General features: G+C 44.1%; 8 protein-coding genes across 8 annotated transcripts; 5 read left to right on the plus strand and 3 right to left on the minus strand.

Moving 5' to 3' along the window:
* Positions 1-1,036: 1,036 nt before the first annotated feature.
* L199_007348 (uncharacterized protein) lies at positions 1,037-2,249 on the plus strand (the record flags this gene model as incomplete). Its single annotated transcript, XM_064893039.1, has 6 exons — positions 1,037-1,091; positions 1,184-1,581; positions 1,676-1,717; positions 1,813-1,881; positions 2,011-2,114; positions 2,183-2,249. 6 exons carry the CDS (start codon positions 1,037-1,039, stop codon positions 2,247-2,249), a joined length of 735 nt encoding a protein of 244 aa, XP_064749111.1.
* A 578-nt stretch (positions 2,250-2,827) lies between these two features.
* On the plus strand, positions 2,828-5,176 carry L199_007349 (uncharacterized protein; the record flags this gene model as incomplete). The annotated part of the gene is made up of 8 exons (XM_064893040.1): positions 2,828-3,324; positions 3,405-3,455; positions 3,536-3,666; positions 3,743-3,908; positions 4,019-4,402; positions 4,478-4,548; positions 4,622-4,898; positions 4,954-5,176. 8 exons carry the CDS (start codon positions 2,828-2,830, stop codon positions 5,174-5,176), a joined length of 1,800 nt encoding a protein of 599 aa, XP_064749112.1.
* A 355-nt stretch (positions 5,177-5,531) lies between these two features.
* Positions 5,532-6,493, minus strand: L199_007350 (uncharacterized protein; the record flags this gene model as incomplete). The annotated part of the gene is made up of 4 exons (XM_064893041.1): positions 5,532-5,585; positions 5,704-5,743; positions 6,126-6,221; positions 6,465-6,493. The coding sequence occupies 4 exons, from the start codon at positions 6,491-6,493 to the stop codon at positions 5,532-5,534; spliced, it is 219 nt and encodes a 72-aa protein (XP_064749113.1).
* A 432-nt stretch (positions 6,494-6,925) lies between these two features.
* Positions 6,926-11,326, minus strand: L199_007351 (uncharacterized protein; the record flags this gene model as incomplete). Its single annotated transcript, XM_064893042.1, has 16 exons — positions 6,926-7,060; positions 7,160-7,808; positions 7,866-8,172; positions 8,233-8,262; positions 8,313-8,456; positions 8,522-8,611; positions 8,670-8,745; positions 8,797-8,893; positions 8,961-9,021; positions 9,079-9,249; positions 9,315-9,486; positions 9,583-10,488; positions 10,543-10,629; positions 10,696-10,832; positions 10,914-11,033; positions 11,221-11,326. The coding sequence occupies 16 exons, from the start codon at positions 11,324-11,326 to the stop codon at positions 6,926-6,928; spliced, it is 3,288 nt and encodes a 1,095-aa protein (XP_064749114.1).
* Positions 11,327-12,128: 802 nt separating this feature from the next.
* On the minus strand, positions 12,129-14,204 carry L199_007352 (uncharacterized protein; the record flags this gene model as incomplete). Its single annotated transcript, XM_064893043.1, has 6 exons — positions 12,129-12,169; positions 12,232-12,309; positions 12,371-13,119; positions 13,181-13,190; positions 13,258-13,514; positions 13,579-14,204. 6 exons carry the CDS (start codon positions 14,202-14,204, stop codon positions 12,129-12,131), a joined length of 1,761 nt encoding a protein of 586 aa, XP_064749115.1.
* Positions 14,205-17,162: 2,958 nt separating this feature from the next.
* On the plus strand, positions 17,163-18,627 carry L199_007353 (uncharacterized protein; the record flags this gene model as incomplete). The annotated part of the gene is made up of 3 exons (XM_064893044.1): positions 17,163-18,271; positions 18,404-18,473; positions 18,544-18,627. The coding sequence occupies 3 exons, from the start codon at positions 17,163-17,165 to the stop codon at positions 18,625-18,627; spliced, it is 1,263 nt and encodes a 420-aa protein (XP_064749116.1).
* Positions 18,628-20,209: 1,582 nt separating this feature from the next.
* L199_007354 (uncharacterized protein) lies at positions 20,210-21,792 on the plus strand (the record flags this gene model as incomplete). The annotated part of the gene is made up of 7 exons (XM_064893045.1): positions 20,210-20,397; positions 20,460-20,574; positions 20,641-20,749; positions 20,828-21,125; positions 21,209-21,279; positions 21,353-21,577; positions 21,656-21,792. 7 exons carry the CDS (start codon positions 20,210-20,212, stop codon positions 21,790-21,792), a joined length of 1,143 nt encoding a protein of 380 aa, XP_064749117.1.
* Positions 21,793-22,177: 385 nt separating this feature from the next.
* L199_007355 (uncharacterized protein) lies at positions 22,178-24,090 on the plus strand (the record flags this gene model as incomplete). The annotated part of the gene is made up of 15 exons (XM_064893046.1): positions 22,178-22,234; positions 22,329-22,368; positions 22,446-22,551; positions 22,630-22,702; positions 22,769-22,838; positions 22,900-22,939; positions 23,006-23,031; positions 23,171-23,270; positions 23,345-23,378; positions 23,443-23,449; positions 23,509-23,548; positions 23,612-23,643; positions 23,708-23,809; positions 23,870-23,979; positions 24,040-24,090. 15 exons carry the CDS (start codon positions 22,178-22,180, stop codon positions 24,088-24,090), a joined length of 888 nt encoding a protein of 295 aa, XP_064749118.1.
* Between the last annotated feature and the right edge of the window lie 54 nt (positions 24,091-24,144).

Raw genomic sequence — 24,144 nt, forward strand, 5'->3', positions numbered from 1 at the left:
TCTCAAGGCTGACTTTTCGCAATGATAGTAATTCTCCAAATAGAAACATAAAGATGTCCTCGTTCAACAACGCACAATGATAGCTCAAAGAGAACAGCTTATATTTCATGGCGTCAGTCGAAAAAAAGAAACAAACGAACGAATAAATCACCATGACTTAGTTTACGATTTAACGACAACAACGATCCAATATCTCGAGAACCAACATTTACATCTGAGAATCTCATTATCTCATTATCTTGAACGTCATGTCTCTTGGACCCCAAGTGCCCGCTGTGTGAATACTACCCTCTATCCACCATTGTACCTTGGTGCGATCCCTTCTCTCTTGTGCGACATCGTACATTACACCAGCTTGACATTCTCGAGAGGCACACTTCAGAATATTATGGTCTTTATCTCATTTCAAACACAATCGAAATTTTAGCGTTTCCCTCACCACGATGCTATCTTCTTCATCTCGCTTACTTGGCCTTCACCCCTTTCTTCTCCTTGTGCTTGTTAGTTATCTGCATGTTCATTGTTCTCATCATCCATGTTATCATCATATCATTTGCATTGTAGATTATCCTATCTTGATTGTCATCACTTCCATTATGTCACATACATCGTCATTTTAGCTATTTTTACTCATTAATTTATCGTTGTCTATGTGCTTGTATGTTTTGATTGGAGTCCCCTGTATATCCTGTAATGTAATGTCATCCACCATGTTGCATCTCTTGTTAGCATGTCCATACAGCCTGATGTACTGTTCCATACAAGTATGTGTCGTGGGTATGGCAAGATGTACGGCATGATATCACCACTTCCTTCTGCCTCTGCATCTCGGTTAAATCCGTGTCGTGTTTTATCCGGATTAGTCGGAGTATAAGTCCAAGGTCATCCATCACCTATCACCGTGATCAGGTCGTTTCCACTTACAACTACATGAAGTACATTGGCTGCACTCCATCTACCTTCCCAAATATCATCACTTCGTCCCTCAGCTTATAGACATCATTTGACAACCTATTCACTACACTGATATCTCACCATGTCACCCGAAATCATCCTTCATCACTTGAACGCCTCCCGCTCAGAGCGAATATGTGAGTATTCACCGACCTCCTTCCACTCAAACCATATAACCCATAAGCCAGTATAAAGTGGTATGCTGGTACGATACTGATGATGGTCGTAGTCTGGCTCCTCGAAGAATTATCACTCCCTTACACCGTCCAGGTCCATATTCGAGGTCCTTCTCGAACCGCTCCACCTTCCCTACTCAAAATATCTCCCACCGGCAAAGCGCCGGCTTTGATTCTTGATGGTCAAACATTAACCGAATCCGCATATATCATCTACAAACTTCTCCGACTTCCTGACGTCCAATCTAACAAAGATCAATTGGACGTTCAAGTGGATTCGACAGATGATGATGTATTCTGGAGTCACTATGCCGAAGGAAGTATGATGAATCTCTTTCAGGCTTCTGCTATTGTTGGTGCGACCTCGGACGCCTGGGTCAATGGAATGGTCGTGGGACAGTTGGACGAAGGGGACAAGAAGGCTGTACAGGGTTATAGTGGATTCTTAACTGTAAGTTCTTGCATTATAACAACCAAGGTATGAGACACATCCTATCCTCAAAGTACCGATAAGCTGATTGTGTTCGATTTGATGATGTTTGTAGACTAAATATTTGGGTCCTCAAATGCAAAATACCATTGATTTTGTGGGTTCAACTCCGTCGCAAACTTTTGTATTTCATATATTCATGTCGGAACGCGTACTAACCATTGTTCTATTCTCCTGGGGGTGCGTATTCAGGCCGAATCAGCTATCAACAAGACCCAACACGGCTGGTTTTCTGGGGCCGATAAACCAGGATCAGGCGATGTGAGTGTTTTACTCCATGATCTAGAATATCATATCAACCATGTCCATTCGTCTTACCTTTCCAGTATCCTTCAAACTCCTAGTATTCTGAATGAGGGATTTGAGCTGACACATGAACGATAAATACAGTTCATGATGTTCTTCGCTATCAACTCCCTCTTTGCTGGTACTCGAGCTGGAGCTTTCAATGTTGGTGATGGGCTGAAGGGATGGTATGATAGAGTATTAGAGAGGTACGCATTTCCTTCGATTCATATGATAATGTAGTCCTTTAGCTTACTTGATCTATGTGCGATGTCAGACCTGCTGCGCAGAGAGCATTGCAGAGGATCAAGGAAGAAGAGGAAAAAGCTAAATCAAAGATGTAGGCAATTGATGCACGATTCGATATCACGGTAGCAGCTCCGTAATCATGCTATGGGTTGTGTTGTTCTGGTTAAAAGAGAGAATGGGAATGAACGTATTTAGGTATACGTGTCATGCGATATGCAAATCGATAAAACAGATACTACCCCTAACAAAGACATTCTTCTGCTTTCGACCGCACACTCCTTGATGGTTCCTGCTCCCTGTCTGATCTAGAGTAAACCTCTCCAGGTATGGCTCTGATGCCCTAAGGAGGTCACTCCACCGTGTACATACTGTCCTACAGTGGGTGGTGGGTGGATGTGGAGGGGTAAGTAGATCCCCGGGTACCGTACTGGATATGACGTTTTAGAAGGTAATTTCAATTCAACAGTTTATCAGTTTACCAATCACTGACTAACTATTCACTCGAACCACTCTGATCTGTTAATTGTTCATATTTACATTGTACATATATACATATACATATATATAGCATACATAAAGATGGGGATATGCTCTCAATAGATTATCATACACTCTCGGTATATTGGTAGATTATAAGCCACCTCACTGCGGTAGGTAAAGCTCGTGCTGAACGATGACGGAAAGTCCACCTGCTATAGACGACGTATCTATTGGTGGTACTGCGGTTCCGCACCGAGTGGAATCTGACAAGACGCTATGCGAGGATGAGAACAGATCCATTCAAGGTGACACAAAGGACTCTACCCATCAGGTAGCAAACGCAGACTACAATAATCGATTATCCAAAGCGACACCAATATCAGAACCGAATATGAATAACCACATGATTTCAGCCAGAATGCGCCAATCTCAACCCAAATCCCAATCCTCAAACCAATCTGACCTGGAACAAGGTCCCACCGATGCGAATAACGAGTACAAGAAGAATCCCAAAAACCATCTGTCAGACAAATCAATAGGTTTTCAGATCCTGTTCATCACCATTACATGCGCTACGCAGTTGATCGCCCAGGGTCAATTTGGAATGTTGATCATACCCCTTAACGACCTCGGACCGTGGTTGGGTACGGAAGATGCTGGTCAGATGAGCTGGATGGCAGCTAGTTATGGGTGAGTCCTATTCCTTGGCCGTCCTGTTTCTAGTGGATGTAGATATCCGTAGGCTGATTGTCTTTGTTGTTGGGACGTAGGTTGACATTGGGGGTGATGGTAGTAGTTAGCGGTAGATTAGGTGATATACTGTGAGTATAATAATCGTTGAAAGCGTCCTGCCGTCTGCTCGTCCGATAACTGAAGCTAATAATGTTATTCTCACTCTCAGGGGACCAAAATTGATATGGTCGATTGGGTGTATACTCGGTATAGCGTCCAATATAGGTTCTGGATTCTGTAAGACTCCTATACCATTCGATATCTGTAGAGCCATAGCAGGTATCGGATCTGCCTTGTCTTGTGAGTTTTCAGTCATAATCTCATACATACATGCTATACGATAGCTGACGAAACCTTCTCTCATTCTCACTCCCAGTACCCAACGCTCTGGCTATACTAGGTCGTACTTATCCACCAGGTAAAATGAGGAATCTCGTTTTTGCCATACTGGGCGCCTTGGCTCCTTCGGGATTCTTGATCGGTGGTGCTGCAGCTGCTATTTTTACTGTTCTCGTGAACGTCAGGTGGATATGGTGGTTCACGTGAGTTTGGCATACTAGTGATTAGTACTCCCGACACCTCTCTTTTAACGTCACACATCTCTGACATCAAGATTTATAATATTCAAAGCTGAATATTTCTTTTTCAACAGGGCGATGTTCACCTTTGTATTCCTTATCAGCGGTTTACTCATCTTACCATCCGACCGTCGAACCTCGTCATCCTCCTCGTCCACGACAAGTCAAAAAATACGATCATTCGATTATATCGGTACAGCATTACTGGTCTTATCGATGGGTCTTTTCGATTTCGTTTGGAATCAATCAGCCTTGGTTGGATGGGAACAACAATATATCTACATCCTCCTTATAATCTCCATGATTGGTTTTACCCTTTTTTACATGTACGAGCGAAAGATAGATACGAGAGCTTTGATACCGCCCGAAGTGCTCAGTAGACAGAATTTATTGGTTTATCTTACTTTGTGGTTGGGCTGGATGAGCTTTGGGACGTATTTACTATATACCAAATTATTGTGAGTGCAGTACTTCTACTACTTACTGTACAACACTTTATAATGGGACACTAACGAAAGTGTTCGCGTCGGCAGTATATTCAATATTCGAGGTCATCATAATGCTTTGATCATCACTGCCCAAATGGCACCATTAATGCCAGGAGGTGAGTTCTGAGCCTTCACCATATCATCTCATCTAGAAATGCTGACATGATATTTGTGTAATGTATAAAACAGGAATCGCCGCAGCGCTCTTGGTTCCAATTTTGATCCATCGATTCGCAGGTCACAAGATCTTCCTCATTGCAATGATATCATTCTTCATCGGTGATCTATTCGCTGCGCTCGCACCGGTTCATCAAACATATTGGGGATTGACTTTTTTCAGTTTGATCATCGTTGTTTTTGGACCAGATCTAAGTTTCAGTACGGGTCAGTTGATAGTCAGTAATTCGGTCGAACATGAATATCAAGGTATAGCTGCTGGTATAGTCAGTATGATCACTAATTATTCGTAAGTTTCAGTCTCACTTTCCTCATTAAACGTAAGAAACTGATGGTTTCGATAGTCTATCGATTGGATTGGGTTTAGCAGGAACGATCGAACGATATGTCAAAGGGCCAGAGAATGAGTCACCGGAAGATATCTTGAAAGGATATCGAGCTGCTTTTTGGCTCGCAACTGGTCTAGCAGGATTGGCAGTCATCGTAGTAGCTTTATTTGTAAGGATGCCTAAACAATCTCATGGACATGAGAAAGACAAAGAGAAACCGACAGAGTTGGGGTCATAAGTAGTATTGATATCAGTATGTTAACGGATATGGCAGGATACCTGTCGCTGTATGTAACGCCAGTATGACTCGTGATGAAGCTTGAGTGTATCAAAAGCTGGTAGCGGTGCTCAGAACAATATTGCGCTTCCGATCTCTTTTGCCAATTCCTCTTCTTGACGTTGGGCGTTGAATACGAGCATGAAAAAAGACGAAGAGCGATCATATGCACTATTCCACTTGTCATTCTCTCAATCAGTTCAGACCGGTCAGTTGTACCTTGTAATGCGATTTTGATTGTCATTCTTTGCATCTCATCCTAGATAATTCCCTCCATTTTCTAAACCCATGACCCTTATTCTATGAGCGAGGTGGATTATACAGGTGGTGTACCGGATGAAGCATCTTTAGCAGGAGGGACAACGTATTTCTACGAGGTTAAAGCGATATCCATCAGTATCAGTTTGACTATCAGGTGAATCCTCACTTGGTAAAAGTGATGATTTAAAGGGAAAGGTTTAGGTTGCAAGTTGCAAAACTGCACTCACTTGTTCACCACCTTGTCCGTTCTCCCAAAGTTGGTATCGACTATTAATCAATTCCATATCTGTCAGCTTACATCCTTAATGATTTTCGTTTTCATCTTCTTCGTCCTTTTCTCCTCCCGTAGCAAATATCTTTTTAGCTTCCAGTGGCTCTTAATAAACCTCGTCGTGAGATAATGGACATCACTCGTCCATCTTTCTCTTCATCCTCTCCCATGCGTTTCCCTTTGAATTGCCCATCCCCATTGTAAGTAATCCAATACGCTTCTCTACTTTTATTCCGCTACAATCCTTCATGTTCGTCTAATGCTCTAAGATAATGTTCTAATCTCCCTCAATTTTTTCTATCCAAAATTATTCATTCCAGTCCCGACCCTATCGATACTCTGATGAGACCGCCAGACTGAATCGTTTAATAAACTCACACTCCGATGGCGGCCCTCTTCTCAGCAGCAACCCGATCAGTCTCAGTCAAAGCTTGTCGAAGTGCTCGAGAAGCGACTTGAGTGTATTTGTTCCAGCTTGTTGTAGGAATAGTATAACAGACATATCATCAGGTTGAAGCGAACAGGTGTATTTCGGGAAAGGGAGGATTGGGATATCGAGCATGGAGTGGGTGTTCGTATCGAAGTATTGAGGCATTGTCGATAGGAGTGAACGAAGGGAAGGCGAAATAAGGATAACAGCGGAGATTGGGGAAAAATCAGCATTTTCAACCTCTTCCTCCCTCTTATTGCAACTTATGTGTATAGAAAGAAACTCACGACATGAATTCTCTCCAAGTTGAGGACATTTTGAACTGTTTTTTATGCTTGTTGGGTGAGTTGATTCAAGATACTTGACAGATGATAGACTAATACTACGAATTAACCATGGAGTGTGAGCAGTGAGAGAGTGAGAGTGAGCTACAATGGTGGTGGTCGGCCGGAAGGGTGTTAAGGGCAGTTCTCCGAATAACTCCGCAATGTGGCACATCTCCCACCAACGTATATGGACTCGATGTTCAGTCAGTCCTGCGTTTCCCAGTCGCACGATTATTGACTTATATGCATGCATGCACGACCGGAGACGGGAAGACAAGACATGTATTTATTCATATGACATATGACACATATAAAGATTGGATCGTAATTGCTGTGAATTATAAGGATAGGGTATAAATTGAGATCATGACAAGAGGGGAATAGACTATTTTTTTTGAAAACCGACAATCACTACTTATACGTTACAGCTGTATACCACTTCCCGGTTGTCCCGGTCCAGCATTTCCACCACCACTACTACCCGAAGGAGGCACGTTATCCAATACTCTTGACGAACTCAACGTCCTAGCTCGATTCCGACTATGATAGTAGGTTGACTATTCTCCAAAGTAGCAAATTGCCAACATTGATGATCAGCTGTCACCGAAAAAGAAACCCAATAACCCAATAACCAAATCATTGAGCATCCTACTTACCGGAGATTCAGGTTCATCCTCCCCGTTATTCTCCTCATCATCATCCTCTTCCTCATCACCCCATATATTATGTTCGGGCAAAGCTATAACTCCGCTCCCCGGATCAAAGCTTATTTTCTTCCTCAACATTCCAGAAGCGTTCAATTCAGATGGTGGTGGTGTAGGATCTCTCCAAGGGTTCAAACTGTCCCCTGTCGCACCATATGATCCTGAACGTGATCCCCCTGCTCCAGGGGAGGAAGAAGATTTCTTGAGACTTGTAGACGATTTTGAAGGCCGAAGTGACTGTCCAGTCGACCATCCTTCTGGTATTCCACTTCCACTTCCACTTCCATTACCTGAATCCGGTGTATCACCTCCATTTTCTCCACGTTCTCTCTGTAACTTCTTGGCTACTTTTCTTCTCAAACTCAATACAACACTTCTCTTGCCACCTTCTTTAGCTCCATCGCCAAATTTTGCTTTGGCAGGTAACCAAGGTGTGGGCAATAATCCGCTCAGAGCAGGATGGTCATATCGACGCCTACCTGTATTCAATACACCGAAATAGAAATTGTTCATGGGTGGTTGTGAGTAGTCGGTTCGTCGATCACTCGGCGCCACGTAGAGTGTTTCATCGTTCACAGCATATCGTCGGTGATTAAGATTACTTTGTTGGACAAGTCAGTTGAAACGTACGATGTATCCTGAAGTGAATTCTACTCACCTTTGACTCCTACTGACAGCCCCCTCATCCCCTACTCCAGCTACACCAGTTGGTTCCTCACCCCTCTTGACCTCACAGATACTGCTCAAAGCGAGGAACTGACTCAGAGGTCCGAAATCTCGCCACATCACCCAACTCCACCATAGTGTATACAATATGAGAGGAATCATCGCTCCAGAGGCCCAGAAGAACTGCCGAAGGGAGAACAATCCAGTCATGAACAGTTGGAAAAGTACCAAGGCCCACAGTGTACGAGCGAATGTGATTCGCCAGGCCTCACCATTCGATTCATATGGCTTGAAGTAGACTAAGGAGAAGAACGTAAGCTATCCACTATATGAATCGGAAAGCCAACTTCGAATCTTACTGAATAAGAGCTTATACTTGTACACGAGATCTGATCATTTGTCAGTCATGCATATCTGAGAATTGATTGGATGCACTCACAAGCTACTCCAAAGTATATCGCACCAAATACTAAGATGAGAGGACTCATGACGCTATAGACCAAGGTGATTGTGAATACCAACAAGGCTTGGGGGTATACCCAGCCGTAGTTCAACATGGGAGGAGCATTCGCTTCGGCGTAGTCTGTAGCAAAGTTCATAGTCATGTCAGCCGACCATGGTTATTATAGCGCAAAAATTCCGACTTACCTCTGGGAGTCTTTGTCGACAGTGCTCTGGAATATCCAAGAGTCAGGAGCGGACCCATGTTGAGCAATTGCAAGGGCATGAGACCGAGTGCTGATACGATGATATCAGCTTGATGAGCGATATGCGACATGCGGTCGATGAAGCTCACCTTGTAGCATCACATAGGACACCATGAAGTTCCTTACGTTGGCACCTTGAAGAGCGCTGGCGAGCTTTTGTGGGATCTATCGTTTGTCGTGAGACATCTTCTCGATCAAAGCAATCATCGAACTCACCTTCATAGGACTATCCACAAAGTCCCGTACAATGGCAATATAAGTGGTGGTAAGGAGGAAGACGAACAAAACCGAAATCAACAGGAAGAGGTGATATCTTCAAAGCACCCGAGAATGGATTCATCAGTATCACCACTGAATTCTGAGCTCGGTTGGAGACTCACTTCTTCAAGAGAGAATACTCAGTCGCACTTCTACTCTTGAATCCTTGTCGATAGCTCAACCCTATCTTTATGGTCAGCTAACCTATCAAACTTCATAAGTCAAGAACAGCAGACTTACATTCCAAGAAGAAAGGTAATAGGCCGTTGAAAATGGTCAATGCCAAAAGTGGTAAAGAGTTTTGGACAATCGCTGCTAAACGCGGTGAGGCGTCGATAATCTTCGCTAACCACGGCATGATCTTCTTGATTTCCTCGTAGGATAGTAGAGTTGCAAGTGATGATACGGGGACTACGAAGAGTGAATCAGTATGTTTTAGGGTGTAGAGGATGAAGTGATATCGAAATATGACTTACCGAACCAGAATAGGAAGAATACGCCCGTCGTTCCCATGACAAAGAAATCTCTAATCTGCGCTTCACGATTCGGCATCGACACTTTACTCCATACTACATCTCTCGGTTCGGGTGCAAGTTCAGTGACCACTTCAGAGTGATGAGGGTAATGTAAGACTTGACATGCGGTTTGCTTTGTGAGCGAGATTATAACAAAATCAAGTAAGCTACCGCTATTGATCCATTTTCTTTGGGAAGGAAAATTCCGTCTCTAGCAGCAGCAACTCACAGCATCTTTGGCATCTTCAAAAGTGACAAACGCCGCATGGGTAGCTTCGAACCTTCCTCGTTTCCTCAAGTCTTTGACTTCTTCATCTGCTTTCTCAAATTCTTTTTCCCAATATTCGATCGCATCCACTTTATTCCCAAACCAATTCGGTCTATAGGTAGGTCGAGGGCGAGTGGTGTGTATATGTACATGTGCTCTTTGTTCACCTTCTTCTAAAGTCGACGATTGGGCCAGCTCAGTATCGGAAGATGATGATCCATTCGCAGATGCAGAAGTCAATTGTGGACCTTGATGAGTCTCTTCTTCTTCTTCGTTATCTTCTAGATCAGGTATCAATCTAACTTCTGTTCTTTGCGGCGAGGTTGATAGACTACCCGCCAAGGGAGGTTTTATATACACATTGGAACTATACCCTTTAATCAACTTGTTCACAGGATTACCTACCCAATCTACCCATGCTTCTTCTAATTTCAATAACGCCACTGTCCTCCTTTCCAATACTTTCCTAACCGGTTCGACTTCCCTACAAACACTAACGCTCTCTACCATCCATCCGCAATTCTCGAAATAGTCCGCCAGGGCTCTATCGCCCCTCAGATGCTGAGGCAGATTGGATACGAGGACTGTCCGAGCTGAGATTGAATGGATCAAATGTAATCCAAAAGATTGTCGGGATAGGACGAATCGATGAAAGTTGTTATGGAAGAAAGAGAGACACAAGGCTGTGAAGAGGTAAGTGAAAATAAGATGAATGGTCGAAGATGTTGTGGGATCAAGTAGGATATCATACAGACTTGGTCGAGTGATGGGTGTAGTGTTATTGGCTATTGCGTTGATGTATAATGTCGTGTAGCTGATGGTACTGTTTTCACCTGGATCAGGGGCAGAGTCTGTAGAACCATGACGCTGTATCTCTCGGTTAGCCAGATAGTCAACGGATAGATGTCTTGAAGAGCTTACGAAAAGGTTTAACGGTATGAGAACCATTGTAGCTAGGAACGCCGACAAACCAAAGAGCATGAATGCCATTCTGAAAAAGTTAAGAAGCTGATCAAGCAAGTTGCATCAGTGTGAGAATGTTGTGCGATCTGAGAGGGTCTGTAAGAAACTTACGACAGCAGCATCTAGTCCTACAGTCTGTAAGACAGTAAATTCCGAAGTCCTAAGTGTAGGTCTGATCCATCCGAAAAACCTCGTCTTGCCCGATGAGCTCTGAGCATCAGGTGAATGAGCAGGCGTAGGCGAGAAGTCTGCGTATACATTGAGGAGACGAAAAAGTCAGCGAAGATATAGAAAATCAAGTGATGGTCGTGACCTGATTACATACTTACCTTTAAGCTTTGTTCTACCCATGTAAACTACATCCCACCTCGTCCTCAAGAAGCAAAACGTGAAGAAACTCGTCAATCCAATGGCAAGCGATAATATGAGTTGGGTGGAGAACCATGGTCCTGAGGAACCAGGTACGTCAGTGGTGTTGGACTGCCGGATACATTACCCTTTATTAAAAATGGAGAAGACATACCATCGAATTTCTCTGATAAGCAGTAAGATGAACCAGCTCAAGATGGTCAGTGTCTTTCGGTACATCCAGATCGGAATGAACGGAGTGATGGAGGTGGGTTGATCCTCACTCACGCAGAGGTCCACTTCCAGGTGGTAGAGGACTGGTATCATTCTTATCATCTCCATTATCCAAAGTCCTCAACAATGTCTCTCCTATCCAATTAAACGATGAAGACATCTTGTTATTGCTGCACTTCGATCGTGCGGCTGAAGTCGTTCTGTTGTCAATCGATTTGTTGTCTAGTTTTCTTCCACCAAATATCAATTCTTCTCAAGATCCTCCAAGATGTCAGACAACGCACATGAGCCTCAACGCCTCACGATATGTATAGTGTGAATTGCACCAGAGCAAAAGATGAGAAAGGATCCAATGGTCAGTAACATAGGTAACTTGGGTGGTCGTGCGACTTTTGTGGTTTGTGCCCCGCAACTGGCTTCCATCCATCTGATGACGTCGAGATTTAAACCTTGCTTCCATTCAGCTAAGTGACTTACTCGTAGGTGGCAAAAAGCATTCAAGTAATCATGCGGTGGATGTGTGAGAGGGAGACAAGATGCATGTATTGTAAGTTCGTTGCTCATCATGATCCAAAAGTCAAGATTCAATCAAGTCACTGACTGTCCATCGCTATTCTACGAAAGAGAATAGACCGGTATATGATAAATAGAATCGACTATATGTGGAGGAGAAAAGTGTCAAGTCGACATAAAGATATGATTCGGGGTATCTAAAGAAACTAGAAATACATATAAATCAAAATCGTATGATGTAAGAATGCGAATTGGTTTAGATTGGTGTTTATCGGGAATGGCATGAGTTGTTTTTGTTTGTCTAATTTTCGTGTTTTTGCGTTCTATTCGTCAACGTCAAATCAGTTGAACATAGAATCAAGTAGGACATTCGAGATCTCTCCTAGCCATCATGAGGTGACCTGTCTTTCTCAAATACCTCTTCTTCTGGTCATGTGCTCTATCTTGTTTTAACAGGTATCGATAAGTCTGTTCTTAGGGAAAGTTCCACCTGGAGGAGACATTATCACATCAGTAAGATATCATCCAGGCAGAAGAACTTTCAAAACTCACCATACTCTGCCCAAGTTGTATAATTGGGGTTATTGTACGCCTCGGCATGTTTCGAGATATAATCAGCCGTTGGGTAATCTAGACAAAGAAGCGAAATGAGCAGCACTCTTTTGCTATATTCTGGGGGGTATGCACTCACCATCGGGACTACATCCTATCGAACCGGTATCGGTCCTTTGGTAAACTCTGATGTAATCGATTCTAACGTAGTTTGGCCAGATCAAATTATCGAAATCTACAGCTTGGAAATTGTTTGACATTCCGAAATTGAAAATCAAGGCCATGGGTTCTTCGGGGATAATTCTCCTTCCGATTTCGACTTTTTCATTTGCAGCGACAGCATCGGCATACATCGTCCAAGATGGTTCACCATCACTGTACCAAGCGATATAACCGTCTTCCCTCTTATCGGGGAATGCTTGCCATTCCACAGCGAAAGTCGTGAATTGTTTGTTAGAACCAGGTTGATTGTAGTAGATATCCGTAGGAACCCTAGTCAAAGTCGATACAGCCTGTTGGAAGTTTCCTCCCAGATACGTATTCCAGTAGGACAAACTCGTATCGTAATGCTTGAAGTTTGCAGAAGAGTTGTCGAATTGATAGTGGTCGTCGAACGGAGCGACTTGGAAGGATTGCGAGACTTCTCCTCGTGATTCGGAGAGAATAATTTGCGCTTCGATCAAATCGATTTCAGGAGCCGCTCTTCCAACACCAACGTTGGGTCCTGGATGATCTTCACCTGTACAAGTACATGCTGAAAGTCGCTGACCGGGGAGGTAAGAGAGTGGACCATCATTTGATCCGGTGGTGAGCGTCGCAGCTGGACCAGTACCGTTGGCATAGGTTTGATTTGCGAGCGTTCCGATATCACATGTATCGTAAGTGTATCTAGGTATCACGTCAGCATGAGGTGATGCAGGAAAGGATCAACGAAGCTCGTTCAACTCACGGCCATAATCCTGTGTCACGATTACACAATCAGCCTATGCTATCATATGAAGAGGTTGCGTCGTAAGTTTGACTCACCTTCGGTCGTAGCTCCGTAACCTGGTCGACCAAGGTTACCCATAGTCCAGATACCAGGCCAGAAACCACCGACAGTAGTGACACCTGGCAAACTGGCGGACACTTCAATATGGGCATTTTTGTTGAAGCACAACTTGTTCCATGATTGGATCATACCAGATTTGAAGTTGAGATCGTGGATGGGTTCTTGAGTCATGGTAAGGACGAGATGACCATCTTGAGTGGTGGCGGCAGAAGGGTCGTACCATTCAAAGTCACTGAGATCGATACGATTCAGTGTGATTTTCTGGTAAATGAGGCGTCATGAAGGAGGCAACTTACCCAGTAGCCCAATAATGGAAATCAACCGCTTGGAAGAAAGGATCATCACCATCATAGAAGGTTCTTCCATCTTTGTTAAATTCATCTGAGAAAACCAAAGTCCATTCATTTCCATCGGATCCAGTCTTGGTGTACGAGTCGGAGGGAGTGTCACTGTCTATAAGTGAAGGTAAACCGGTAATTGAGGGATATTGACCTGAACCGTTTATACCACCTAGATTGTATCCAGAGGTATTGGCACCTGATGAATTGCTATTACCGTAATACCAAGCGATGATTGGATATCCTGCAAACAACATCACACCGCCCGCGGCCAATGTCAAAAGAGTCAAGGCGTTTGCCCATCCTCTCCATGAAGTGATATCAAAGGGTGTACTAAGGTCTTTCCTCTCTGCTGCGGTGAACGTGTGCAGGTGATCATCCAAATCATCATCATCTTCTATCCCACCTGCACCGTATGGCCCCGCACCTTTTGCTAAGGCTGCATCTCTCTCTGAAGAATTGGTGGCGGATGGAGTCGAGGTGGTAGGGGCTATATTGGCTGTAGGACCGAATCTGTTGCCAGATGAGAAAGACGCGTAAGAAGCTCCTCCCGTGGAGCTGGCGGGGTTACCTCGATGAGACATGTGTGAGTTGTGTTGGTCGTATGATGCTAAGGAAGATTCCGAAAGGCGCTGGCTCATGCCAGGGGTTTGAGCAGAGGCAAGTAAAGGTTCGCGGCCAAGAGAAGGCGATTGGCTCCCGTACTGCATTGAGTGTTGAGTGTTGATAAAGAACGAATTTACCGACCGACCGACAAAAGGGAGTTGAGCGTTGGTTGTTGCCAAGAAGATTGATTATGTATTATTAGATATGAAGGGAAGGTGTAGGTATATCAAGTTTCAAGTTGTTCCCCAAGTGGTGAACCGTGATGAGGCCAAGAAGAAGAAAAAAGAGCCAAGAAGAGTTATTTAGTGTCCGAGCAGGGTCGATAGGGTGATTTGGTTGTTAGATCATCTGTCAGCTGATGGTCTGTTCTGATGTTTGTCCACACTAGTCTGATAGCTAGGAAGGAAGATATGATAGACGATGCAAGAGGAATGAAAATGAGAGTGATGAAAATGTTGGTTGAATTGATGAATTGTGAGAGTGACACGGGCTGGGTGGTGGTTGAGTGGTAGGCTGTGTCGAAATCAGGTCGAAATGTGAAAAACAACTTAGCCCAGGAGGGAAAAACTGAGTATGAGTATGAATGAATGGGAGAGATGGCACGGGATCAGAGGGAAACAGGTGAACTATCATATTTCCGTTCAGGGTAATTCCCAAACACACCACACGCAGCTAAGCTTAGCTTGGCCTGGCTTTTTATAGAAAGCATAGACAAGAGGTGTTACGTAATACTACAATTACTTTCATATGTCATCCACCTGCGCATCTGGAGATGGGGTGATTTTTGTCTCACACAGTATGGTATCAAGATGGGAGAAGAAGAAAAAAGAGGCAAAGAGTGCTGGCCACGGAGGAGCATAGCAGGAATGTCTGTCTCTCAAAACACTGGAGTTGCGAAGGAAGTGTTCAATCAACTCACCAGCCCACCTCCACTCCCACTACTCTCCGCCGTCATTTGATCTCTAAAATTCTTGTTACCTCGATGTTTGGCCATTCTCCTCATGTACTAGCTCTTGAAAGCGAGCTTCACTGTGTTGTGAGATTTCCTTCTTTCTTTTGGCGTTATAAAGAAGGAACAAGCGATCCTGGGTCACTTTGAGCTGAATTGACAACACGAAACGCGTGAAATTTAGTTTGAACCGCCAATGATGTCAGGGTTATGTAATTGTAATTTGGCGTGAAGTGACTTCGACAAACGTGGTGGAAGAATCTTCTATACTAGCTAGTTGTCTGACTTGAATATGGGTTAGACAGTAGATGGAAAACTTGAAAGATTTGATGTTCAGTCAGATCATGACATGTATGGTTACGACGATCAATCATTACAAGACGACAGGAGGTATCTAATTATAGCAGGCAAACCACGTGAATTACCAGGACAAAGCAACTAACTACGAGCTACGTACAGGTAGCCGGATTGACCGTGCATTTTTCTACTTAGCGTACATGCCCAGCATCGCCGATGTGGTCGATTTGTTTTCTCGGTCTCTGTTCAATAGATAACATTGACCGAATCCGACTGAAAAGAGTATATTGGGACATCGCCATCCTATCGTTAGGCGATATATGTACCCGAAAGGAGGACTGGACCTGGATTATATCATGGACATTGGAACGATGCGTTGTTAACTATTAAGGAGAGCGATGGAATGGATGCACAGTCAAGAGTTGTACAGTATGATAATGGACATATCGCATTGATGTATACACAGCAAAATCCACATCAACATGTAAATGAGCTACAAGGATACAATGCTCGTCGGAGCGCTGCAACTTTCAGCTCTGCATTGCATTGGCGCCCTTTTCACACTGTTTTCATCTGGACTTTCAACACAGTGATGACTACTTGCCATATCTTCGATACGGACACTACAGCATAGTGAGGCATACGCAGTAATTTGTGGCCATTGGCATTCTAGGTTGTACGCTCAGGCCTGTGTTGTATGTCGTATGTGGTATCGCAGTACTGTAAACAAGACGAGGACAAAAGAAGATCCTACCGATCCCACAAATACGCCACTACGACGCTCGGTTCTCACCGCTTTGTGTTAGTCAACGTGAGAAACGGACATGTTTCATTTCATTTCTCAAGCATTCTTACTATCCTTCTCATCTCACCTGTAGATTTTGAGGATAGACGTTGGTTTGGCATCTAATTTACTGTATGTACATGATCGGATCGACAATCTCATTCGTTCGGATCGCAAAGAACAAAAAAGCGGTTCAGTCGAATCCAGTTAATCCGAAACAATTCCAACCCACATGAAACTAAGTTACCTTTGTCACTCAGGGTCATCAGATTGGGATTAGGCTCGTGTTACCCGTTGGACCCGTTCAACCCGTCGTTTTAGTGTTGTTTCCAACGCACAGATCCCATTAATCCGGATCGATCCATCAGCCCAGCTTCATATCATTATTGCTAGCTTGACTTGGGTTAACAACCAGGGCCATTTTAGTACCAAAATGTTGTATAGGCAAAGGGAAAGTGGGGGAAGAAAAGAGTTGTTGTCAGAAGTTCAAAGCGTTGTTTTACATACTGACAGCTCACAGCTCGCGACTATCTATCGATGCTAACTTGACACAATTCAGCATCGCATAGCATATACCATGACTCCTCTTTCATCTTGTTGTCTCTTCATTTCTCTTCTCTCTGCTTCATCTTTGCCTTGGATGTTCTAACGAGGTTTCCTTCCTTCTTCTTCTTCTTCTTCTTCTTCTTCTTCTTCTTCTTCCGCTTCCCTTCCTCTTCTACCTTCAAAACCCCCTTCTGCTCCAACTGCAACTGCGATATACGTTCTTTACTATAATACTTACGCTCTTTACTACCCAGCTCAAACAGACCCATCTCATCACCAACCCCTACAAGCTCGAGCCTTTACCTGTTCAATAGTTCACCGTCGCACTGCTATTCTTCATCTCCAGCCTCTCCGCAAACGATGTCTCGCTCGCACATCGCCAACATGCATTCCATCTCCTCCCTACCATCCGTGACCAATCAAGAACTCTCTACTCCGCGATCAGTCCCGTCTCCAGCATACGGCCTGAACGGAGGGGCCTGTACACCTCCACCTCGAATGTCAAGTGATAGGGATCGAGAGAGACCAAGGGATTCAGGTGTTCGTGCTATTGGAGCGTTCTTTTCTACTCCTTATGATTCGGATCTCGATTCCGATGACGAATCTATCTCCACTACCACCAATAGCAATACTACTCGACAGCCTGTTGCTATCGCCCGAGCTCGGTCCGCTAGAGCGATCAGCGTCAATGTGAATAAGGCTACGGCGAAGGGTTATAAGGATGCGTTGGAAGCAAAGATCAAGAGCCAAGCTGGTGAATTGGATCATTGGGAAGATGACCAAGATAATCATGATGGTCGAGAAGAGCTAGAACCCCCTAGATCACCGATGAAAAGAAGTGAAGAGAGAGGTAGACAATCTGATGAATCGGGTAGAGTCAGACCTTTAACAGTGGTGGAATTTCCAGAACCTACACTACAACCTAATCAAGGTCATGGTAGAGGATATCCCAACTCCAATGCACCTCCATCATACTCTAATTCGAATAGTTCAAGTGGATATCCACGTACACCACCTCGTTCAAATCCCAATCCTACTACCGCCCCATTACGTCCTGATCCTCGTATCGACACTTCCGGGCTATCACCACCACGTACTATACTTCTTCCACCTCCTTCCTTTCCAATTTCACCATTACTTGCTGCCCCACCCCAGCTCCACTTCTCTCCGCTCTCTCCACCCTCCTCGCCATTTGCCAGCCCTGGAGGAGGTGGACACGGTCGAGCGGATAGCGTATCGAACGGTTCGATAAGGGGATTCGACATCATGGCGGAGAAGAAAGCCCTATTTAGAGAAGGTCAAGAAGAACTGTTCACTCCGTTTTCCACCAGACGTTCCAAACCTGGTAGAATGGGTGTTAATGGGAAACAAACTAAATCTGCTTTTTTGGCTAGTGGCATGGATTTTTGGAAGAGGTTTAGCGTGCATGTGAGGTTGGATGAACAGGAGAAAGCAAGTAAGAATGAAAAGTAAGTGTAACACGATTTCAGTACAAATCGCATTCAACCGTCTTGAGTTCATTCTGTGTAAAAGTCTCGTATTCCAAATCCTTCGGATGATGTCAATGAATGTCTAGCTGATGTTTCTCTTGTGTAACTTAGCGCCTGGTTATCGAAAGCACAAGAACGAAGAGGTCGAATCAAGAAGATAATCTGGGTAGTGGTCATACTTGTAAGTCCCCTACAGATCAAATTTGCCGATGAGTCATGAAGCTTAATGATCATTCTTTTCCATATCGTAGTTGATCATCATAGTAGCCGCTTTGGTAGCTTACTTTGTTACTCGACCTTCACCTCCTCCAGCTTCCATAGCAACTTCCATCTGATTCCCGTTTGCATTCTGTTCTCTTCCTTCTGAGGAATGTGTGTCTGTCTTAATTCTTGACGATATGTTACGGACAATTGACGTGCCTATGTCTCCCTTCCTCGCATGGACCTTTGTTTTCTTTTTTTAGCCTCAATGATTGTCATACTCGTTCAATATTCTAACGTTAATTCAAAATGACATCCCTCACGAACGGGTTCGGGGTAACCGACCCAAATCACTTTGCTGTGAATGCTGTTAAGACCTAGTCAAATTTTGTGTACTTCCTAAAACCATGCATTGATGATATACCCCTGTACGACCACCCCTGTTGTTAGCAACGATTGGGATGCATGGTGGAACACTGAATACGGAATACGGCCGTACTGGACACGATAAGTTGATGACATTTTTTACCAAAACGGGTGGAATAGTTCGCCCAGTGATGTATCACGACGGGAATATACTCAAAGTAATGATGAAGGACCACATTGGGCCGATCCATCCATAGATACCTCTCACCCGATGCACAGACAGGTCAACACCAAAGAAAAGCAACCGAACCGGATCTAAACGAGTAAAATCCGCAAAGGACACGGCGGTTATCTCAAAGGTACTCGAATGGCGAATGCTCCTCATGGAATGTATATTCGTTATGCTGTTCATGTACACAAAAAAACCGAGGTTCCTCTTCGATTCAGCATGCATAAACTCAGTGATACCAGTGCTGTTCCTTCGGCCATAATCGCCAGGTGGGTTGGGCTGGGTTTGATCCCTTTACTTCGTTCCAACCGAGTTTGAACGCCATGATCTAACTCGTTCTCACCTGTTCGGAGAAGCTGTCGCTCCACCCTTTTTCGAGTGAGACAACGCACTGATGGAGAACGACATTACAAGGCGTCGAAGCTGGTATGGGGGGGAGAGAAGGGATAATGCATGTTCTGTATCGAAAGACAATCCCGAAAGGGACAGATTATCTTCACCGAAAGTGAATGAGAGGTAGTATGCCAAGTGGTTCTCAAGTTATTTATAGATAGGGGTGCACACGTAAAAGCATGATTCTAGATACGATGACCGTCAAGTACTCATGAACATAGACGAGTGTATGTACCGCATCGCGTATGGATCCTAAACTGATGTACAAGACAAGTGTGGAAGACAGAAATGTGCCACGTTTGTTTGTATGAGTATGAAAAGGGGGACTTGTACGGTGATGAGGTGATGACGAGTTTTGATCGTTTGGGTCAGAGCTTCATTCGGAAAAAAAAAAAGAGACACATGGGAAGGGATGAGGAATGAGTACCTCAACGGTTATCTACCCTGAGATGGACCAGTATGGTGATGAAAATTGATGCATCTCGTTCGTCCCCATTCTCATCTGGCTATCAGGCTATGAACGAAGCTTCTTCCCAAAATAAACTTTTGCGACTCAAGATCATTCATACTCGATCATCATACATACACATATACATATATATACACTCACTTCTTACATACCAGACCATTTCATCCCATTCATCTCTCGTTTCAACAAAACAACAGAACAACAGAACGTAACCGGAAAGATCCTTTGTCATCCCCAATCCCCCATTCAATAAAACATCATGTCAGACGTAGATTCTGGAGCATCGCCTGATTTGGATATAGACGATCCATGTGCCATCTCGAATGATGATTCCAGACGAGGATTAAGAATCGGCGCTATATTCATCATCTTGGTTACTTCCTTGCTGGGTACATTGACTCCAATCGTATTTAGACATACAGCAAATGTACCTACACCAGTATTCGAGTGAGTCACCTCCATACACTCTCAACGTGACATTCTTGCTGAATTTCATCTATGTTGTATAGCTTCGCAAAGTATTTCGGTTCAGGTGTCATCATAGCTACCGCTTTCATACATCTCTTAGCACCTGCATGGGACGAATTGACTTCGGAATGTTTAACTGGAGCTTGGACAGATTATGTAAGTGATCACTTTGCTTTTACCATGTCTTAAGCATATATACTGATGTTAGTATGATCTTCGAAGGATTGGGCACCAGCCATTGCCATGGCAGCAGTATACGGTATATTCTTCGCTGAAGTAGCCGCATATAGAATCGGAACGAGGAAATTAGAGAAACTCGGTGTTAACTACAGTCAGTCAACTCGCATCGCTCTTCCCGCCAGTAAGCCGGTATGATGTGTGTACTGACTTGACATCGATACTTCGACAGGCTCACACGCACATGATGACACGGATGCTCATGCTCATACCCACGCTCACGATCCTCCTCTTTCCGTCGATACCACCGTCCCTGCTCCCCCTCACCACATTCACCCATCCGCATCTAACATCCAGGCCAATGACGATACAGATCCTCAATTACAATCTGCTGCTGAGAAACAAGTCCGAAAAGCCGATCTTGAGTCTAATACAGATATCGATACTGTCAACCAATTGCCAAGTGCCGCTGAAGCTTCTGCTCAGCTGGTAGCTGTTGCCGTACTTGAATTCGGTGTGGTGTTGCACAGGTCAGTCAGCTTTTCGCATTTCCCATTATCGGTCACAGGCTATGTTTGATGCTGACGTTGTTCATTCTCTGTACCGAAAATAGTGTTATCATCGGTCTCACTCTCGGTGTAACTGATGAATTCGTTACTTTATTCATCGTCATCATCTTCCATCGTAAGTCATCACTCAACTTTACGATGAATCGCATGGGATCAGAATTGCTAATCTCGGTCGACGATACCTATAGAAATGTTCGAAGGTTTAGGTCTGGGTTCTAGACTCGCTTCTCTCAACCTACCCAAAAATCTAGGATACACCCGATGGGTCGCTGCTGCGTTCTACTCGATCTGCACCCCTATCGGTGTAGCTATCGGTATCGGTGCTCGACACAGTTACAACGGTAATGGTGCAACTGCCAATATCGTTTCCGGTGTGTTGGATGCTACTTCAGCTGGTATCCTCTTGTACACAGGTAAGTTCAATCATGTTTCGTTTACCACTAAATCGTAATTATTCTTTTGACTGACAATGTTCCTTCCCGATCAAATAGGTTTAGTCGAATTGATGGCGCATGAGATATTACTCAATCCACGAATGATGAAAGCCAGAGATCTGAAGTTGGCTTATGTGTTCACTTGTATGCTTTTGGGTTCCGGTCTTATGGCTTTACTTGGTAGATGGGCGTAATCGTCGCCTCAATATATAGCCTTATAATTGAGTGAGACAAACAGAATTATCATATCAGAAATGCATATAGAGTTTTTGATCTAAGTTGTGTATATTCCTAACACAATGAGCTGTCAACTGGGCTTTCATCTGCAAGAGAATGATATCGATATGGTATCCGTATATGAGAAGGCGTAAAGCAGCTGGCATGATGATTTTGGTCCGATGATGATGAGATCCGGTTCGACTCGGTGATTCGGGAACCGAACGGTCCGAGATGCGATATCGTCACCCACGACAGATCTCATATACAACACGAACGATAGATAGCGTAGTAATCAATCACTTGTTACCATTCAGACTCGGTCTCATTGATAGCAAACAAGAGCTCAAAGACGGAGAGAAGATGTCATCCATATCTACTGCTTTCAAAGTTGAAGACATCTTCGGAGTCAAGGGGAAGGTAAACCCATTTTCCCATCTTATCATCAGTTGCTTGTTTCCACTCCCACTCGTTGTCTTATCGCTAATCTGTTTTTATGTGACTGGTATTTTAGATAGTAGTAGTCACTGGAGGAGGAACAGGATTGGGTAAAGGTAAATTCAATATCTCACTGGAGGACATATACATACGCGTGATGATTATGTTGACATGTTTGTGGAAATGTGTATAGCTATCACCGCTGGATTCGCCAACAACGGTGCGAAAGTATATATCACAGGAAGGAGAAAGGAGGTATTGGAATCGACTGCTAAAGAGATCGGAGGTGATATCGTCGCGTACGTACAAACGACTAATGAACAATCGAGACTTGCCAGACGAATTTGGAGCTGACATATATGGTGCGGATTATGTAGTATCCAAGGGGACGTATCTACGAAAGAAGGTTGTAAGGCTATTGCAGATGCCATCAAAGCCAAGGAGTCCAAGGTGAGTCATGTGTCATACATATCCAAGCTGGAATGGTGTATAGCTGATAGATGTTTGATGCTATAGATTGACATATTGATTAATTGTGCTGGTGTGATGAGAGGTTGGAAATCTAGTATTAGCAATCACGATGATCGTGAGTGACTTTACTAACAGCTAACTTTTGGTTCCTATCTGACGGAGTCGGACACACGTAGCCGACCAAGTTGCAGATCTCTTATGGGAAGGTCACGATGAGTGAGTGTGCCTAGCCTGCTTGTCTATGCGAATGAAAACCTCAACTAATCAGGATACCTTGTTCAGTGATGATTTCAACTATTCCAATTCAAGTGAGTAGTATCACTCCATCATATCCCTTATAATAAGATGAGTGCTAATCTCTTTCGCAACTCATGCTCAAAGTCAACGTCAATGGTAAGTTCCCCTGGTCAAATTGTTGAGAACAACTGAAGCTAACATCGGGATTAGGTGTTTACTTCATCACTGCCGCTCTTGTTCCTCTTCTCAGACAATCGGACTTCCCCAGTGTCACCGTCATAGCTTCCATTGCAGGTCTTGCTAATCAGAGGTGAGCATATCGCCTCTGATCATCCACACATGTGAATGATGGCAGCTGATATTCTGTTCCACCTGGGCTTAAAGAGCTATGGGAACCGTGTCTTATGGTGTCACCAAAGTGAGTCAATATCCGGATCGGTCGCGATGATATACGCTGACATAACCTCCTCTTTGTTCTTTAGGCTGCAGGTATGTCCATTCGCTTTGTGATATATGACATGTGCCATCATGTATTGATAGAACAACAGCTATTCATCTCGGTAAATTACTTGCTGGAAGACTTCATCCGTGAGTGTGCACTAAACTAGACCGCGGTAAAATGACTATACTGACCTACGTATGCTACCTCAGGATGAAGATTCGAGTCAACACCATCTGTCCAGGTAAGTCTGCTCCACTATCTCATGATACGCCTCGCGACTGACTATTGGTTGTGTTGAATTATAGGGATCTTCCCCTCCGAGATGACCGGTAAATCAGAGACAGGTGAAGGACACGAGTACAACCTTGCCGAAGGAGCTTCTAAAGCCGCCAAGAGATCTACTGCTGGTAAATGGTGAACCCTTCAGACACTGAGGAAGTAGCTGAAATACCATTTCTTCGTTATAGGTCGACCAGGTCTTCCCGAGGAGATCGTCGGACCGGTCTTGCTCTTGAGTTCTCGAGCTGGAGGTTACATGGATGGTGCGCTGTTGACCGTTGATGGAGGTAGATTGATGGTGAGCTCTAACTTGACCCTTTCGAGATGGGTCAAAGCTGACCGTATATCGGTGTTGTAGGGTGCCGGTATCAACGACGGATTGAGACTAGCTGAGGATACATACATTTGAGATACAGTCATTCAGAGGAACTTGGAAGAACGATTTGCTAAAAGTTAGATCAAG

The sequence above is a fragment of the Kwoniella botswanensis genome, chromosome 2, assembly GCF_036426115.1.
Source record: "Kwoniella botswanensis chromosome 2, complete sequence".
In the NCBI taxonomy this organism is placed as follows: Eukaryota; Fungi; Basidiomycota; class Tremellomycetes; order Tremellales; family Cryptococcaceae; genus Kwoniella; species Kwoniella botswanensis.